Source organism: Nyctibius grandis, chromosome 1, assembly GCF_013368605.1.
Source record: "Nyctibius grandis isolate bNycGra1 chromosome 1, bNycGra1.pri, whole genome shotgun sequence".
NCBI lineage: Eukaryota > Metazoa > Chordata > Aves > Nyctibiiformes > Nyctibiidae > Nyctibius > Nyctibius grandis.
The window spans coordinates 55,190,833-55,211,577 of record NC_090658.1 but is presented as its reverse complement, the minus strand read 5'-3'; the positions used below and the strand labels follow the sequence as shown (position 1 = coordinate 55,211,577).

Below are 20,745 nucleotides of genomic sequence, written 5' to 3'. Positions count from 1 at the left end.
ACACAAGCGGGGAATGCTAACTCAGGATACTTGAAGGAAGCCATTATGTTTCAGGGGTATTAACAGCTTGAAAAGATTCTCAGCTACACTTCAGCTTGGAAGCTGTATAGAATACTGAAATAGCAGAGATGCAGGCTGCAAGCTCTACTTTCATACCATGCATGGATATGAGTATTTGTAGACATAGCTTTAACAGAACAAAATTGGGAGTGTTGCCCAAGTTGAGGCGCAAATACAGCTTTACTTGAACCTATTTCTTTGCTACTGAATTTCATGAGCTATAAGCTTCCAACTATCAGAACAGATGGTTTGGACAGATTTCCAAATACGTTTTTATTTTTATTTCCTAGTCACCTTGCAAGGCAAATGCCTATTAAAGCATATCATTTTGAAATTCAAAACCACAAAATAAATCCTTAAAGTGGAAGAATATTCCATTAATTTGTGTGTGAAATAACATATGCCTTGTTGTGTCTCTTTGTCATTGCAAAGGAAATGTTGGGTGAGCTCTTCACTCCTGTAGAAACACCAGAAGCACCGAACAGGGGGTTCTTTAAAGGCCTGTTTGGAGGTGGGGCACAGTCACTTGACAGAGAAGAACTCTGTAAGTTTTTAGTATTCATTGTTTTTCTGGTATTTCTACCCAAGCAAGCCAGTTATCCTTGAGAAGTGTATTATGTGTATTAATAGAACGTTACATTTGTGAAGAGGAAAGTAAAAAAAGGGAATGACAACTATTTTTTCATAGCTTTTGTGTTGTATGCCTTACCAACAAGGTCAGAGAAGTTTGGTACTGTTTTCTCACAGCCTTCTTTACCTCAATTAATTCAAGAGTAGGTTATAAAACAAGAAATGGGACAACTGACCTTATTTTGTTGTTCTTTAGGAAGTGTATAGTACAAACCACAATTTTCTTAATGCTGTTAAATTGAAAGGGGCTGATTCTGAAGAACACTATTTTGGACAGTGTGAAAATTAAAACTCCATTCTACTTCAGTTCATTTGCTAGATTCTTTTTCCTCATTTGACTTGTGCAGAGATGCCTCAGGAATGAGAGCAAGGACAGAACTGTATGACAGTTCAATTCAGTCCTCTGTTCATAGGACAGTAAAATTCAGATCTGGCAGTTTTTATTGCTTTATCATTTTCTCGTTGTTTTTTGACAGCTTTTTTTTTTTTTTTTTTTACTGTGGTTGCATGCAGCATTTTAATATATTTAAGAAGAATAGCTTCCTCTTATTCAGATATTTGCTAGGTGAAACACCATATTATGCAAGTTTATTTGTAAGAAGAACTGTTGCCTTTTTAACATGAAACGTAGCTGTTAAGACGGACAAGGCTCCCTGGCAATCCTTTCTTTTTTTATTGGTTCTTTTGATCTATCCAGTGAAAACTAAATTAGTCTTTACTACTTGTGCCTGTACATTTTGAACAAATACCAAATATTTAGAGGTCACTTTCTGCTTTAAAAACTCCATTTGTATTTATATATGTGTAATACTTTGAAAAGTTGGTCAAGTATTCTATTAGAGAAATTTTTGTGCACAAATTATATGTTTAATTAGTATGACTGGGACAGGAAAAAACTGCCTCTTCATGGCAACAGAAAAGCACTCTTGTAACTTTAGAAGCTGTCTGTTTACATCATTTCAAGTTTCCACCATTGTGCCCTGACTCTTCTGACTTATTTTGAAGGAGATTACAAATTTTTTTATAACTCAGTGTCAGACTTTGTGGCTTTTGATAGAAAGACCTGTTTTGACTCAGATCTTCAAGAGGAAAATAGTATTGAAAGGGGGGGGAAAGCCTAATGAATTGTAGCCTGAAAGTGAGTTCAATGCCTATTTTAAAGACATTTTCAGATGTCTTTTGAATTGTCATATTTAACATGAAGGTCACAACAAAATCTGTAATAAGTGAAATGATTTTTCCTCTTTCTGTAAATTCCCAAGACTAAAAAAGTTTATAGTGTTAGTTGAAACCTAAATCGCTCTTCCTAGAAGCATAAAATCAAACCAGAAAACCTTGAAATACTGCAACAGAGCTTGCTAAGTTAGTATTATTTTTTTCTAGAGGTGAAAAATACCAACATATTTAAACCATAATTAATTGTTTAAAAAAAAAAGTTAAAGATTATTTGATTTGACTTCAGCATCCAAAAATATTTTGGCCTTCACTCACATTTTTGTAGAGTATACAATTCAACATGAGATTGACACATCCCTTAAGTGTCTAGACTGAACTAGGTGGCTGATGTCCCATTATGAGCAAAGGAGATGTAGACGGTGTGGTCACTGGAGTCTAGAGAGCCCTTCAACTGGCCATTCGTGGGTGTTTACTTTAGGATGAGCTGATTTGTTCTTACAGCTGTACTGCCTTTTCATGACTTACATGTTTTTTTACAAGTTTTCTACAATAATGAGTGCATAGACACCTAATCTTCAGGTGTTTGCATCTAAAACTCAACTTCCATCAGAGAAGACTTTTGCTGGTGGAGTCATACTGACTGGCTACACCACAAAACACTTCCAGAACAGACCACAGCTTGTTTTTTCAAACTTTTCCTGCTTTGTCTGCTGAAGCCCCAACACCACCTCTGTGAATCAAGCTGTATAGTTAAAAACCACTTCAGCACAATTCTGTTGATGACTGTGATGCCAGCACTGTTGAGAGAGTTTTAATCTCACACTCAAGCTGTGAAAAGGCCATAATTTTGTAACCTGCCTGGGAATGCTGAAATGTGTTTGAAAAAAATCTCAATTTTATTAAGTAGTAACATCTAGTAACATTGAGTAGTGAGTATTGCTCGTAGTCATGCCTATGATCAGGCGTTCAGTGTCCATGCAAAGAAATGACACCTCTTTGGTGTCATTGGTATACATTGACATTGATACATTGGTATTTATCTAATAATGATAGAAAACCTGTCTATTCTGTTTTTGCTGCTTTGCAAATGCCTCCAGTTGGAGAATCAGCATCTGGGAAGGCATCAAGAAGTCTTGCCCAGCATATTCCAGGGCCTGGGGGTATTGAAGGTGTCAAAGGAGCAGCATCTGGTGTAGTTGGTGAACTAGCACGAGCCCGGTTGGCGCTAGATGAAAGAGGACAGAAACTAGGAGAACTCGAAGAAAAAACTGCAGCTATGCTTTACAGTGCTGATTCTTTCTCTAAACATGCTCATGAGGTGAGTCTGTTGCATGTTAAACTGAGAGCATTAAACTGATTCTCTAGCAAATAAATGCAAGTTTTGCAAGTGTAACTGACTTCTGCAAAGGCATGTTAGAGGTATCTAAAGGGAATGCAATATCATTGATAAAGGACACTTGACTTCTATCTATCAATCATTACTCCAATAATTAAGTACTAATGTAAGCAGCTTTGTCTTATGACACATTGGTCTAGAGCATACCCTCTGCCTGAGTGGCATGCAGACTTCCAAAGTGCAGCTCAGTTCCCATTACTTAAGAATTTGTCACTTAATTGGATAAGAATAATAATGCTCTGTGTGAAATTCCTGTGGTTCCTAAGAAAGATGCAGTTGTTGGATGCAAACCCCATAAATCCAAGCTAATATTTTTCCCTCAGTAACTACAGAGGATGGCTGTTCTCTTCTGTGTTCATGAAGATCTCTTCCATCCCCTAAGACTCTTGTGCAACCTTCCCTTCTCCAAAAAATGTCTTTTTTCTATCTCAGGGTAGATCATCAGCAGTGATGCTACTGTTAGAAAATTCATCATGCTAAACCCTCACTGTTCAGCAATGTTTTGTTGCAGTGGTGAGAAGCCTTACTAAGTCCCTCTTTATCGTGCTGCTTTGTAAGCATATGATTTGTTTGCATCATTGTACTTTTTGGTACATTATAAAAACATTAATTAGAAATTGTTTTTTGTTTTTTAGATGATGTTGAAGTACAAAGACAAGAAGTGGTACCAATTCTGATGACGCTCATCAGTTACAGCTGTTTAATTTTGTCCTGATGAAAAAAATCTTGGTTTTTCATTAATTTTGGCAGGACCATTGAAGTTCAAAGGAGTATTCACCATTGGATACTGTTGTTTCCTAGCACAAATCACACACTGTTTTACCTCAGTCATGGCTTTAACTGAGGAGCTTTATATTTAAAAGAAACACACAGGAAAAAAAAACTTCAGTGTTTCTTAGCTGTTGGTTAGCTGAGAGTTGGAACAGAGAAGGTAACTAGAATGTGGAAAAGAGAGTAAAGGGAAAATGCAGTGTGAGGTGGTCAGGGGCAATGCAGGGTCAATCCTGTGTTAATATTTCATATACCAAAAGTTTTTGTGCTATTGTAATTGCTGCCAGAGTTATACCCTCCTGTGAGGAGAGGCAATAAATCAGGGGTCCAAGAGCTGGAATAAAGTTGTTCATCTTGCTGGACGGTAGCTGACTTACACTTACCCTCTCTAGGACTCACTATATTTACCATTATTGTTGAAGAAGAGTTGGAGTTTGCTGTCACTTCTTTCATTGGAAAAGCTGGAAGCTTGGAAGATTTCATGTTGAAAATTGTATACATAGTTGACCTGTGCATAGTCTTTTCTTGGACCTCTGATCTAGTATTCTTGTATTCACATCATATTGTGAAGTGCAAAACAAGAGAATACACAATTTTTGCATTAAAAAAGTCAAGTGAATAATATGACTGGAATGCGTCGTGCTGGGAGTTTTCATTTGTGTTATGGCTGCACAGTGTGAAATGTGGTAACATCTTCATTGTGGTAAGAATATGTCAACTTCTGTTCAGTTAAATATTATTTTTTTGCCAAAAATAGTTATTGGTTCAGTTTGTGTAACATTTAGAATTGGCTGTGGGTTCCATTCATGCTGTGAATTTTTATAAATGTTTAACAGAATGTATCTTTACAGCCATTAATTAAAATAGCTGAGATAGTTTTGCTCAAACCTTAAGTTCTAGGTGCCCCTTTAGTTCTTTACTATGAAATCAGATAATCTTGGACTCAGGTTTTCAAACAGATTTACACTCCATGGAGGTGCTGATGCGTGAATAATGGCAAACATTTAATATTTAACAATTGTCAGTATATTGTTTACCAAATTTCTAAATCCTGCTAGTAGAGCTATTTTACAAGTACCTATCTTAGCCCCACCTAGCACTAAAGGCAGTTGGCCTAAAGGTTGAATTTAATCGCTAAAGCAGTTTTCAATGCGGGCAGTGGTAAGTGTCCAGTAAAACATCAGGAATTGGTGAAATAATGTTCAGTTTGGGTGAAGTAAATAATATAGCTGAGCTAACTTGTTAATGGCTGCTGCACTAAAGCTGTAACAGTGGGAATGACCAGAGCTCTTTTAAAAAGAGAGGATTCCTTAAAACAAATGTCTACATTTCAAAATTTATTTAGACTTTTTTCCTCAAAGCAGGAATAGTTGCTGACTGGTTTTGTTTTATAAAAGGGAGTACTTAGAAGCTGATAGGTCTACAATGTCTGAAATTAATCATTTGCGTTTGCTTTTCCAAGCATCACATTCTGTGTTGTGTTTTTGCACACTTTCCAAATGTTCCCAAAGCAAAACCTTGGTTATATTTGTATTGTAAAGTGATGTTGCAGGTACATAAATTAGGCAACCTTACAAAACACTTAAAGGATGCAAAATATTGAAGTTACTGATGGCTCTTAATTCACCTTTCAAATGAAAGGCAAATATGATTGGGCTTTGTAGCACAAATAGATAAATTTTCTGATTTTATATATAGTAACATCTAATTAAAAAAGACAAGTGAATTCTCTTGCCAGTATGAGGGCACACCATACCATGTCTACTGTTAAAAGGACTTAACAAATGAGAACGTGACAATTTGAACAAGCAGCATTATGATTTCTTGATGGCTCTGTCCCATACCTACTGAGGCTATGTTAACTCCAGTTACTTAACTCAGCTTGCCATTCAATTTTTGTCTCTGTATGTTAATTACTTTCTTTTTTACTGTCTAATTAAAGTGCATTTAAATTAACACCATTTTATTAAAAATCCAGGTAGAAGAAAACTAGATAAACTACTATCCATGTCATTTCCAAAAATAAAACACCCTAGCTGACACTTGTCCCCTTCTTTATCTCACATTTATAAATTGAGATGACTGATTATTATTTCACCTGGTGAAGACGAACTATATTTCAGAGCAACAGAATCCTGAAAAATTAGTCTAGCAGGCTCTGGGTGGAGAAGATGGCAAAAGTACTGTTCAGGAAATCATGGTATCAGTTCAATGGAAGATGACCTTGGCTTGAAAGAAAAGCGCACTTAATTTTCCCATCAAGAAGCATTTGACAACCACCAGCAAGCAAAAAAAAAAGAAGCAATGGGAGACCATCTGCCAGTACAAGAAGAGTAGCGGATTACTTGGTCTTATAGAACTTATCATAGTTTAATCTTTTTTTCTGTTGCATATGTTCAGAGCATCCTTCTAGATTTGAGAACTAATGAAATGCTCATGAGATGAATACACAAATGGTTCTTGGTCAATAAAAGGGGCTCTGTACAATTTTAGTCTAAAACGTTCCTTTTTCCTCCTCTGTGGAAGGAAGTTGATCGTACACACAATTGCATCTTATTCTGCTATTGGTGGTGCACCTTTTGTACAGCAAAGTATATTGAAATCCTTGGGGGGAAGGACCCCGCTTTTTCGCGAGCATTTTAGTTGTGTGAAACTTTTTTAGTGTCTGGAAAGCTATAAAATACAATTGAGCTATTACTTTTTAATTTGTTTTTGATGGGAGTGTAAGAAACTGCTGCTACCTATCTGTTTATATGTAGTGTGTCTCATTAGGAACTGTAAACTGAAGAAGCTTTTCTTCACCTTAGTCCTGCCAAATTGTAACTTTTGAATGTTGATATGTGTAAATACGTGTGTATTCCAAATAAGTCTGAAAGTGTTACACCACAGGCATCTCCAGTGATTTGTTCTTCAGCAGTCAGTTATAAAATGTAGTAATATATAGCTATGTTCCTTGTCTGTCTTTATGCAGAGATTTTTGCCTGAGGTTGTACTTGCATGGCAGGTGACGTTGGAAAGCTACATCCAAAGGAGGATTTTTGGAAGCAAGTTCATTTTCTTTTTTTTCCTTTTTATTTTCCTTTTATCTTTTCCTTTTTTTTTTTTCTTAATTAATGGCACTGATTTTGCCTGAACTTTTAAACTTGAATTTTTCCTGCACTTTAATTCAATCGTGGTATTTTATTCCTTAATTTTGTTTCTACATTCGTGCAGATCAGGTTCATTATTTGTATATAAACACATATGTTCAATAAAGACTTTAGAACAGATGACTTTCGGGCATGTTTGCTCTTTATGTGACTATCATTTAGAATGTGTGTTTTCTTAGCAAAATGTGTATATACAAGTATATACAGTATAGAATCTAATGAAAGGCACGTATCCTGTGTCAGCATTCAGTTTATAAATTACTGCAACACTTTCAGATTTGTTACTAGATAATACAATAAAATCTGTTATATTTATACATACTGTTTAACAATATACTTTTAGTTTTAAATAATTTTTATATGTACACTTCTACCTTTAATTTTAAAAATAGTTATGTTCAATTTTTAAGTCAAAGTACTTAAAGTATGTATATTATCCATAGAAGAAGTTGTTTTAAGCTTATGAATACATTCATATCTCATATCGAGATGATACATTTACTAAGCAATGAAAACAAATAGCCCATTTTCTTTGCCAGGAAACAGTTATACTTATTTTTACCTCCCATTTTGATCATTCTTAAACAATTCCCGAATTAGGAGAGGGAGATAGTGCTTTCAGAAAACTAACCTAATATAAAAGTTTTCTCAATAGCTGCAGTCTGTGGCTGACTGGTTTTCTATAGTTTGGCTTTTTTTTTTTATTTAGGTATAAACGTGAAAGATTTTTTTCAGCTTTATTCCTTGGACTTTTAAAATTCCCCAAAATTCAAGTGAGGTTTGTCCTATAAATATTTTCTTTGAATAATGTATGAATCTTTATTATACATCAGCTCTTTACATGTAAATCGCGGGGGAGGGGAGTTGTATACTGAACATGTGTTGGAAAACTTACAGCCTGTGGCTGAAGTGCCCTCTTCTTTCTCGTCATGGTTTAACATACCCTAGGTGGGCACTGATAGCAGCTGAAGTTTGGTGGGGAGGAAGGTGTGCAGCACCTTGCCTTCCTCTCCAAGCTGCAGGGTCACTTGTTGCTTGAACCTTTTCTTCATTCTAGCCAATCTCCTGTATAATTTCTGTGAATCTTTTTGGATGGGTGTTGATGACTTTGCTACTGCCACAAAGTCTTCAAGTACTTTGTAGACAGAAATTAATGAAGTTTGAGGGGAGGAAGTAAGTAAAACAGAAAGAGGATGTGTAGCGTAGGCAAATCAGCTAAACCAATTTTATTTCAGTTTTCATTGGAAAGCTAATTTAAGATGGGCCAATTTCTCCTTCTTATGCATGTTATAAAAATGTGCTGGATATCATCTACTTAATTACTGTTTCAAGCCAGATGAGTGTACTGTGTTTCTGGGTTCTTTTACACTTTATAAAGTTTAGGCTTAAAGATGTGTCAAAGGGCATTCATTTAAAAGAAAAAAAAAAAAAAGGAAAGAGAAATGAGACAGAAACATAGAAGAATGAAATGAAAGGTGTCAATCGGTATTCCTTTCGGTTTTTCATGTAAAGCACCTAGAAATGTTTGTCATAAAGCTGTAAGTTTCTTTGACACTTGTATTTGTTTCTATCAGTACCTAAGTTACATATTACCAGGCAAATAATAACTAGAAGTTAAACTGTTTCAGTTGAAAACATGTAAGGAGTTGTATGTGGATTACCACTACCATTCAGTAGCAAGTGATGCAAAGGGAGAGGGGTGGGAACATGTTTTAAATATTCCCTTTTAAAACAGAATTGTAAATAACAGTACTGTGTTATTTTAGACCTGAGCTCAGCTATCTGTAGTGGTTAGAACTAGGAAAACATGCTGCTTTCTAGTTATGCTACCGTTCCATTGTACCAGCACCATGGGGGAAAAATAAAAAAACATCAGTAAATTTTTCTAACGTTGCCCACTTGTGGGTAAGCATGCTTGATGTGTAGCAGTTCTCGTTTATGTATATCTTAGTGTGGACATGTGTGGGTTTTTTTTCTTTTTGTTCATTGCAACTTACAGTTAAGTCTTGCTGAGCCCCACTAGCTCTTCTGAGGGTGATTACTGGAATATGCATTTTAGGTAGGATTGCAAATCCATCTGTCTACAAATATAGTTTCATATGAACTGCAAACTGTACTGTTACAAACACAACTATGTTAGATTGCATAGAGTTATTTTACTTACATGTACTTGAACTGAACTATGTCATCATAACAAAGTTAAAAAATTAAGTATGGAATATTTTTGTAAATAAAAATACCTGTGCAGCTGGTATTTTAAATTTAAAATGTATTATACATTAATGTTTCAGAAAAAATGTTCATATATGTGTATATGAATGTGTCATTATGCTGAAGGGCTCTGATTGGGCAAAATAAACTATTCAAATCTCTCCTGAAATGAGTGGAGCTTACTACTTTTCTTCCGAAGCAGGTCTTTTCCCGCTGGCTGGAGCGTGCAGTGACTCCTTGCCAAAAGAGGCTGTTTCATTTTGCTGAAGTTTTTGAGATGCACTTTATAATGAGCGGAGCGGTGTGTGCTTGAAGCACTAGCAGCCAGGCTGGCAGCGAGTAGCCCCTCAGGAGCACAAAAGGTGAAATGGTTCATTGGTGATGCGCCAAAGCAGGTCTAAAAACATTCTGAAACGCACATATCAATGGTGACGATGTGAAGTCCTTGTTATCCTTTTAAGCCATCAGAAAAGTTAAGGTCATTCATATTACAAAGCCACAGTAAAGCAAAGTATTTTCTGTAGCTGCATTTTGACAGTATGCATTAATTTAAGAATCTGGGGTGCACGGGGAGAAGAGATGAAGTTGATCTTTTTTTTCCTTTGCCATATTTACAGCACAGCAAATGTAGTATTTTCTTTGGTTGAGGCTCAGCTTTGCCGCAGACCAATTTCTAGCTTACAGTCTATTAACAATTTTGTCTTCTGTTGTTGTGGGGGAAAAAAAAACACCTTTATAACCATGCTCTGAATGATGCAGAAATACTGAATCTGAAGAGAGGCTGGGGCAGTAATTCTCAGAAGTGAAATTCCTGCACCTCAGTGAAATTTTTGGAACATCATTATGTCAAATAGTAGAATATTTTGGTGCTGGTTGTTTTACTATGTGATTGATGGAGCAAGGATGCAGTTTCATCTGTGGGAGTCTGCTGGTTCCAGACCTCTCCTGGCTCCGTTTTTTCTCCAGTATCTGATAGCTATGTATTCTGAACTTTAAGCTCTGCAGCACATGAAGTTATAAATAGGATGATGCATTGGATTAAAAAATTATTTTAACTTCAGTCCAATGAAATTGAAGCTATTTGGAGCTGTCACACTGCCTCCAGCTGCTCACTACCTCTGGTAATCTCTGCCATCACCAGTAGCACAACAAGAATAGCTCCCTCCCTATGGGGGCTGCACATAGCATCAGTGGACTGAGGAGAAAAGAGGATTGTCAGACTGGGGTTGCAAAGTGAAGCATATTAATTTAGTGAAGGCCAGGATTTGATGACACCTACATAAAACTCTGTAAATTAAATGCATCTAAGACCTACAGACACACAATGGTGTGCTCATTAGTATTAAACTCTGCCATGCTCCAAAAGTTTTCCTTACTCGAATTCTTTATTGGGAATGGTCCCTGGCCAACTCTGCCTGGGTGGAGGCTGGGAAGCCCCGTAAGGCCATGGCAGTGGGCAACTGAGATTCAGTACAGAGGGACTGTAAATTAGGTAGTGCTAAGGGCTGAGTACAGACACAGGGACCAGGCTCACGTCCCAGCTATTGGAGGCAGTCTTATCCAGACTGGGTCACCAAACCACCTCCTCCTTGTTGTCCACTGGCCTGCAGGTGCTCAGGGCTGTCCTAGCCCTGATCTCACCTGCTTGGTCCTCCTGTCCTGGTGCACCTGAGCTGCTCCCTTGGCCATGGGTCTGCCAAGCAAGAGGCACTGGCTGTTTCCCTCTCAGGAGAAAAGGTAAGAGCCTTGCTGGAGGCATCCCAGTCTGGCCTAGGGAAATAGGATGTTTTCCTCCACAGCCACAAGAGCAGAATGTCAGAAACACCAGTTTCTCACCTTCTAGTCTGCTGGCTGATTTTTCACAATGTGTAATTAATGCTCCCTTAGTAAGGGCTTAAGGGCTTGCATATGTAACCCATTATAGTAGCAGAGTTCTGCTTAGTTGCTGTAGTGTAGTAGACAGTTTTTTGTATTTTTCAGCCACAGGAGACAGCCTGGCCTGAGGCTTGTGTGCAGGCTGCTTGGGAGGGAGGGAGCTGACTCCCCCTGGCTGAGTGAGACCTGGGGAGCACTCCTTTAGCCTCAAACACTCATTTAGAGCTGTTTGACTCCAAAACCACTCAGAAGGGGTGATGGAGATCTGTAGCAAAGCCACAGTCAAGAGAAAAATGGGAAGATTGATGTTCGGTTTCGGAGCAGATAACAGTGTTTCTGCATCTTGCTTCAGTCACAGTGTGAGCAGGGCTTCAGAGACAGTTGATCGTTTGAAGGGTTTGCAATCAAAATGTCAGACTGTGCTTACATTTTGATAAGTTTACCAACTCCTCTGCCTAATTAAACAAGCATAATGAGAAATTTTATATAACTGTGATTTCCAGGGCACAAGAGACTCCTGGGAAGAACAATCTGGAATGCAGTCTCCTGTGTGGGAGTGAACAGAAAACAATTTCAAGCTGGTATCTCCTAATTCTCTTGGGCACATGCAAGTCTCTTAACACCACCTCAGTAACTCTTTTTTATCTGAACGTCAGTATGTCACCCACCGACTCTGGTGCTTTTTCTTCTGGGATCTCAAAGCACGTAGCGTGGTGGGCCAGGCCCCTCATGAGGCTTCTCTTCGTTGCAGTTACTGTCTTTAGACTGAGTGTGCACATGCCTGTTGTTCAAGATGTATATCACAACATAGTACTAACTCATATAAGGAAGGATTGGATTTTTTTAAAAATCTGTCCCCTATGAAAGGAGTAGAAAAAATTTAGTAATTTAAAAAAAAGGACTAAACAAGGTCATTGTATCAGATTTTCTCTTTAATATGGTCAAATTCAGAGTCAGTTCTAGCTGTGAACTTAGGAGGCTCCAATATTCACCTACTTTCCATTTTGTCTTTAAGCCCAGCATTTTTCTGGTTGGTTTTTAGAGTTTCCAGCATCTCTTGAAAGAAACCTGTGAAGCTCCTGGGAAGACAGAAATCAATTCTTCTATTCTACTGTTCCAGTTAACCTTCTTTAGAAAACTTTTTTTTTTTAACACATTTTTAAATGTAATTTGTTGCCAGAGCATGATCCATGGAAGCTGCATTGACCTCTAGAGCTTTCCTCCAGTTGTAAAATGCTAGTAGTTGGTTTGGCTCTACATATCTAACATGCAACCGCTTGTTCTCGTTGAGATTCTTCTGGAAGAAGCTGCTGCTTCTCTAGCAGTCCAGTCATGCTTCATGCACCAGTTTCGGCAAGTAGCTTCCGGGCTGTAATCACTAACGCAAACTTTCTCTTCCTGTAGGTAAAGGAGAACTGAAAAATACCTAAGCATTGCTGGCTAGGAGGCTCTGATACCAGTATCACAACTACTTGAATGTATTTAGCAGATTGTGCCCTAAGGGACAACCAAAAGTCTCTCCGTGTACACTCTGCAGGGCACAGTGCAACCCCTTGGGACTCGTACCACGTCAGAACTGGGGAGCATCGCATCCGAGGCTTTTCGCTAGCTCATTGTACTTCAACACGGGGAATATGGATGGCTGTCAGTCTGAAGTGGATGTGTAGTTTACTGAGGGCTTTAATACAGAGCTTCAAGCAAAGAATAGGTGTGGTCTTCCAGAATGTAAACAGTGACAGGGACTGGCCATGTACAACATCCTGGAGAGCCAATTTCAAGCCTGAAAACCCCGCTCCTTGTGATTTCACCTGGGGAAAAGGCAAAGATGATGTGAATAATGGCTGTTTGCCGTACTCCTACATGGGACTGATGGCAAGCAGTAACCTCAAATTTCTTCTGTTGAAAGAAATTTCTTTACATTTGCATTATAAACTATAAGTTGGTGATTTGATCTCGGTCAGAGTGTGAGCTGCGTGTATTGCTGTATCATTGAGACCTCTGGTCACGGTCTACTACCTTATTGTTACAGATGGTGTGAAAATGTGGGAAAAAATGTTGATCCAAGCCTGGCACCATAGGCTTCAGCCTGGTAAAAGATCAACTGATGTAGGTTAGAGAGGCAAGGGGGCAGAAATGGGGAGACAAGGTTTGGCTGAGCTGGTTGGCACAACGCTGCTTCACTTCTTGCCGCATTTTTGCAGCTATTATGGCAAAGAAAAGTTTTTAAGAATGCATTTTAAATGAGAAAAAGTGGCTGGTTTGGTAGTTACAAGGAGCTGCTCCCGGACATAAACAAGTGTGGAAAAAGTGAAGTGGGACTGTTTGAAAACCTAACCAGGACTGATAGTGTTTGGCATAGTTCACCAATCATGAGAGCTCTGGCATCCCACTTAAAGGAGCAATGAGAGCTCTGGAGGGGACAGGATGCTGAGAAGGCAATAAACATGGAGACAAACTGCTTGAATTTGCTATTGTCAAGAAGGAGGGAGCAAAGAGAAGGCAGAACGGGGCAGGGGGGAACAAACATGACGCAGCAGGCTTCAAAATTATCTTCACAGCTGTGTTGCGCAGGATGACATTCCTCAGAACCAGAGGAAAGGATCTAAACGAGTGCTGATGTGAAGGTTTGTCATGTGGACGTATAGGACAGGCTTTGCTTTAGAAGTAATGCACAAAACAGAGCCTGTGAGGCAGAAGGCAGCCCCATGGTCAGCGCCTGGGGAGAGGAGCTGGAAATGATGGCTAAGGACCCTAACCCTAATCATAGAAAGTTAGGGTTTGGAAGGGACCTCTGGAGGTCATGAAGTCCAACCCCCCCTGCCAGAGCAGGACCAATCAAGGGCAGGTTACACAGGAACACATCCAGATGGGTCTTGAAAGTCTCCAGAGAAGGACACTCCACAACCTCTCTGGGGAGCTTGTTCCAGTGCTCTGTAACCCTTACGGTAAAGAAGTTCTTCCTCATGTTGAGGTTGAACTTCCTGTGCTCTAGCTTGCATCCATTGCCCCTTGTCCTATCACAGAGCACAAGTGAAAAGAGGTTGCACCTTTCCTCTTGACACCCAGCCCTCATATATTTATACACATTAATCAGATCCCCTCTCAGTCTTCTCTTCTCCAGACTAAAAAGCCCCAGGTCTCTCAACCTTTCCTCATAAGGCAGGTGTTCCAGTCCTTTAATCATCCTCGTAGCCCTCCATTGGACTCTCTCCAGTAGATCTCTGTGCCTCTTGAACTGCCTCTTGAAGGAGACACCTGCTTCACCAAACAGAGGACCCACATTATCCCAGGCATCGCTTCACCTACAGACACCACCAGATATGGGCCACGCGTTTCCAAACACAGTGACATCCAGAGCAGCACTGCAGCTTGTGACCACCCAGGAGTGATGGGCCTCAAATTTGTCTGGCAGCCAGGATGAGGAGAGCGCTGACCCCAGGGCTCCTCTATCGGCAGTAAGAGTCTGATATTGCTGCCTCCTCCCCAGCATCCAGACCAGGATCTCTGCCCTCCTCAAAGTGATAGACGTGGGCTTCTTGCCCTTCACAGTTAGTAGGACGTGACTGGGGGACCCCTCGTGTGGTCCTGCTGGCTGCTCTGACACCGACACCGGGGCTTTGACCCCTCAGGTTTTCCAAGATGGCTCTGAACCAAGCATAAAAAGACAGGTTTTCTCTTAGGGTTTCTTTAGCAAGGCAGGTGAAAATTAATCAGCCTTTGATTTTATAGATCTTTTTCTTTAAGAGAAAAAAAAAAAAACAACACAAAAAACCCACTGCTCTGGGCCAAATTAACTGGCAATGTTTCTTAATGTAACTAAGGCACAATGTGTGCAGCTTCCTTCAGTGCACTGACATGTGGCCACATGTGTCCGTAGAGCATTGCAGATGCAAGCACCCTCTCATGTGAAGAAACTATTAGTTACAGAGTGCCCTTCACATAGCTTTTGGCTTCACAGTTGCTGTTCTGCAGATCTGCCTTACCTTGTGAGTCTTGCTCCATGAAGGCAATATGTGCATGACAGGATCATATTTTTTCATTTATTCCCAGAGCTTACAGTGAAGTGTCACATTCTGGCTGAAGACTCACAAGATAGGGCTTCATGGGCATGCCAAATTCCCGGGCTTCCACTGCCAGGTCACTGTGAGTGGGATCTGCATGCTCAGCAGAGAACGTGCCCTGTAAGTAATAAGCCCTGTGGCTCTTGGGCACCAGATGGATGTTCAGGGGAGGAGTACTAGTAATATTGCAAATTAATAAGAAAAGAGCCATCCCCTTCTCATTGTTACCACCCGTCCTGCCCTGGAGTGAAATAAAAACCCCTCCTGCTCCGTAGTTTTAATTAAAAGCCGTGCTGGTACATCATAGGGTATTAAGGATGACAGAAATTGCAAACTGCTCTTCCCCTCCACTGGAAGATTTACTGTGTTGGCAACTGTGAGTTGTATGTCTTCCCGATAGTGTTATCCTTTAGGCCTTTGGATACCTGAGTCATACAGTACCTAGTATATGCTGTAGTAAAACTTTCTGTAAAAAGTTCCCGTATAACTAAAATGTGGGTCTCTAGAAACTTTTGCTTTGATAGGGTCACTTAAAAGATTCACACACTCACCTTTTTTTTTTTTTTTTAAACTCTTCCTCACCTGTGTGAGCTACAGTAAAAGCTTTCCCAAAACCTGTGCTCCAGTTTTTTGTGGATCAGCACAGCAGCTCCTTGTGGATGGTTTTCCTTGCTTGTCATGCCAGGCAAATAAACACAGCTGGGCCAGAGCAGCGGAGGCATGGCAGAGGTACCTTGTGGAAAACTCCTCCGAGACTTTCGCTCTTCACGAACAGCTGCCCTTTTCCTGTCAGGTGGGTCAAGAACACGGTGTTTACCTCGGGAGGAGAAGAGATGAGAAGCTGCAGGGTGGGATGGGGAAGGTTTTGCGTGGCTGGTGCTGGCCAGGCCCCTGCTGTACCCCCCCTCCCAGCCACAGGAGGGACACTTCAGTGGAGCAGGATGCTGACATGTCCATGAGGCACTGGAAGGGATAGCTGAGGACCTGGGCTTGGTGTGGCTGGCGGTGTTTCGAGCATGGGAGGGGGTCGGCAGGGCCTGGCTGGCTCTGCTGGAGCCCAGGCAAGAGTGCAGCTGTGTTTTTGGACAGGTGAGGGACTGGAGAAGAAACAAGCCTGTGGATTTGCCAACGCAGTGGTGGGCAGCTGGCGAGTTGGGAGATGGTGGAGGTGGTGCTGGCCAGGGATGGTGGGAAGAGGTCTGTGTGGGGAGCGTTGCTACTCTGACTGCACAGCAGATCAGGATTTGCTTGCCAGGACATAATGTGCTGTTTTGCAAACATTAGGCATCACTGGAGACTGTGAGAAGTAGCTTGGCTTCTCTGACTCTTCCAACTCATGCTATTAGTTTTCAATTTAAGCTCATCCTCTAACCAGCGGGAGTATAATAGAGAGAGACGAGCTACGCACAGAGGCCTTTTACCTCTCTCAAGCTTTGAGAAAATCCCCCAAGGACAGGAACAGTGGCACCAGCATGTGTGTCACCCAAAACCTGACTGAATCAAGCACTTGGGGATGCCACACCCTGTATAATCCTACTCACCTCTAACTTGTGTTTGCTGGGAAATTCTTGTTTCTCAGAGGATGCTCTATACAGGCCTGTGATTACTGCCTGTCTGGGGGCCTGAGAGTTGGAGCAAGGAGAAAGATTTGCCTCAAAATACATAATCAAGGCAGCAGTGTGGATTTTTACCTAGGTCTGACTGTAATGAAGTGAGCCCTGGGTGATTTAGCAATTATTATTGTTGATCAAAAATAGTCACTTCACAAATTAATGTACCCAGCTCCTGTACAAGATGCAGGTTTTACAGACAGAGACCTTTGCCATATTGCAACAACTATGATACAACCATCCCAGTCTTTTCCAGCACTGAACAAATCAGCTTTTTTCAAGTGCACAATGAGATGTTAGGCTCCTGGTCTAGGTTCAGATACATCAACCTTGTGGTTTCTCAGGAGTTTTTAAAAATAAAAACAAAATGCCTTTACTTAGCATAGGCTTCTATTATAAAATGTCATTGTGTGTAGATTACAGATTTTGCTAGAGTTTAACAGTCAATCTTTTCCATATGAGTGCATGCTTTTGGCTGGGAAAACTATTATCTGAATATAATGGCTTTCTTTTCAAGCCAAAAACTAAGTATGGAAGGCACATCCAGCTGAAATGAGAAATGCTGCGTTATTTCAGTTTTCATAAAACTGCTCTTATTTCTGACAGTGGTTTTGCTGAAGACAGTGGTTTTGCAGAAGAGATGCAATCTTTCTTAAATAGACTATAAATAATAGCCAAAGACTGAATAGGAAGCAGAATAAATAGAGACAATTAATTCAACTGAAAAAGGCTAATTTTCATTCTGATTACCCATGCTAGCACACAATCATTACTTAATGCTATTAGGAGACTGTAGGCTGAGGAACAAATCATAGAATTCAATTGATAAAATAAATGGTACAGTACGCGTGCTGTTCGTTTCAATCTGTCGGTAATTATTCTCTGCTGTGTTACACAAAAATATTGCCTTCCAGTTTGAACGCAGTTTCAAAACTCTCATTAGAAATTTCAAGACACATATGTAGATGATGTGGGTGATGCTCTGTCCTCAGTTCTTCAATGTTGTGTGTGTTTTTCTGCCTTCACTTTCCCAAGAAATACTTGGAAACCCTTCTCAGTAGGCCAGTATGCTCATGCTCCCCCTTTATGTTCTAAAATATTTCACTGAGGTTATTCCTCTAATTTCTAATCTTGCTGCTTCCCCTGGACAGCTAATTTCCCAAGCTAGCCCACAATTAATTAATTTTTTGTTGTCCTACTGTGCTGGACACATTTCGTTCCTCCCACCAGATGCCAACCGAAGCTCCCTGTAAGTGGCAGCTGTCATCCCAAATTGGATCTGGAGAAAGCCTGTGCTGCACTCTGCTGAGAGGACTCAAAGGTATGTGCAGCATTTGATGCTTGTGTTGGTTCCTCACTGCAACACTGATATCCCCTGGAAACCCATTGCAAGAATGCCTTTTTGAACAAATTCTTCAATTTTGTTGGTGCGGTCTTCATTTTCTGTTTAAAAGCATCACTGTCTAAAAGCTTTTTTTTTTTTTTTTACTGTAATACTGACCTTCCCCACCCTCACTCATTTCTGTATTTCTGCCCATAAGTCAGGCCAGAGCAGACCAAAACCTGTTCGCTCCTCAGTGTTTCTGCCATGGGGTGAGGTACCATAGCACTAATACGTCTGCTTTTCTCATTCTAACTGTTGATGACCAGAGAATGAATCAGAACTTGGAGGGAAGTACTTTTAGCATGATGTGAAATTTAAGTAAAATTGTAAATTGAAGTTTAAGTTCAAAACCAATTTGCTCAGCATAGGCAGCTAGACTATATGAGCACATAAAACTTGTTTCCCTGAGAAACAAGGCTAAAGACCCAGTTTGAAACCCTCAGTACATTTGGATCAAACAGTATCGAGAAATCAATTCAAGAAATCATATAAACAACTGTACCTTAAAAAAATATCATTTTAAGCATTAATTTCTAACTGGCGCAGCAATGTACTCCTAAAAAAAATTCTGCTGTTAGCTAGCTGAAAACTTTTCCAAGCCTATCTTTCAGCTTATCTCTCATCTTTATAGGCTCTGGGAAGGGATGTTAGTCTCTGGGCAATGAATATGATTTGTTTACTCAAAGAGCTTCCTGAAATCACAGCGCAGCACTACTGTATGTTATTAAAAGATAAAAAATGTATTACTGTCAGGTGAAGGGTCAGTGTCAGATCGTTGTTATATCTGACAAATTCAGATTTAAAGCTGAAGCAGTGTTGAAGATGCTCAATTGAAAGCATCGTATTCAAGCAAAAATATCTCATGATACCACATTGTTTCCTATGTCTGGGTCCATCTAGTGTTGTCAGGAGAGAAATATCACCCTAACACACAGCTGCCTGTCAGTTTACTTCTCTGGATACTTGCAATAAATTACAAGTTGTACAAAAAAAGAAATTCAGAGAAAGACCATCCTTATAGCATGTGTGCCCAAGGCAGGGGGGAGAGGAGAGCCGGGCTGGTCTGAAAGGGCTTGCTGAATTCTTTGTCTGTTTCTGGCTGTGAGACGTGGTTCTGCACTGAAAGAAGACTGTTAAAATGGCATTGGTACGTCCTGGATCTCAAGGGGAAGCGTCACTTATGTCAAACAACTAAGCAGATGCGACTGGATATTGTAAGGAGCTATTCAGTCGGAAATCACAAGTCATTTTTACGTAACTGCACTCCAGAAGAAACATTCTTTAAGTTTTTACTGCAGGACTCAGTTAAGTGTTGTGTACTTGTCTTTTCATTCAGTTTTACATGGATACCCTCTTTGTAAGGGTTACTATAAAGTATTTTGTAGAAACTATGATTATAATCTGCGTAATTACTCTTGCCCTGGGAAATTATTAAAAAATACAGAAAGTCTGCTTGAAGTACTTACAGTCACAGCGCTGTGATGAAGGTGAAGTAGCCCAACTGTAACTTTTTATTCAGAAACTAAACCAAAATGTCTGGTTTGGGGGGTGGGAAGCAGAGCAGTGTGTTAGCACCACAAGGCAATCTGTTCTTCCAGTTAAATTGTGGGAATCCATCACGTTGCGATGAGGTTCTCAGAGGCAATTTAAGTAACTTTGTTTTGTATATATCCCAAAACAGTAATGGTAACAATAAACCACAGAGAAAACAATTTACCCTGGTTTTGACTATTATTCTTTCAATATTGTGGTGACCTCATTAACCAGCTGTGTGCATTAGCAAAATCCATCATTTCAGCTAAGAATAAGGGGAAGAATAACAAAGTTTAAATGGGTTCATTCTAAATCTAATAGCCAGTTGAAAAACCTATAAAGTTTTTATCAAGCTTATAGATTCACCTAAATAGACAATGTTCTTACTTATTTTTCCATTACAGAAAAAGATGAGATCCTTAAATCTAAGGCCTTTTCCACAAAGGGCTGGAATTTCTATTGCAAATCTTAGCTACTGAAAACTGCTTTTCTATTAACATTTTTCTGACAGCAGAGGATCAAATATTTAAAATGAGTAATTTATTATTGCTCACATGCAAACAATTTCTCTCTTCCAGAATGAACAAGTGCAAATAATTACTTATGCATTCCTGACAAAAGAGGCACATGAATATTTCCCCCCACGTAGCAAGCCTGTCCACCCATCAGGTACGTCTCCTGCAGTTGTTCTAAAGAAAAGAATTAATGTCTTTCAGCGCCTTGATACGGTAGTGTGTAACATCATCTGCTTATGATAAACGCTATTCTCAAATTATTTTGCTGAGACAGGAGCTCTGCTGACTTTCCATACGAGCAATATTCATTGACATATTTCTGCCACAAGCACCTACTGCAGGCATTAACAAAGCACGTCTTGTCCCCTGGGATG

At 39.8% G+C, this 20,745-nt stretch overlaps 1 protein-coding gene across 8 annotated transcripts in view; it reads left to right on the top strand.

The window, feature by feature from the left end:
- Window positions 1–9,554, top strand: part of STXBP5 (syntaxin binding protein 5) — a 119,723-nt gene extending 110,169 nt beyond the window's left edge. For all 8 annotated transcript variants that reach the window (XM_068395704.1, XM_068395695.1, XM_068395674.1 and 5 more), the window contains 3 exons: window positions 493–604; window positions 2,964–3,184; window positions 3,898–9,554. In XM_068395704.1, coding sequence (XP_068251805.1) covers window positions 493–604; window positions 2,964–3,184; window positions 3,898–3,939 — 375 coding nt within the window. In that variant the 3' untranslated portion in view covers window positions 3,940–9,554. The remainder of the gene's footprint in view (window positions 1–492; window positions 605–2,963; window positions 3,185–3,897) is intronic.
- Window positions 9,555–20,745: the final 11,191 nt, after the last annotated feature.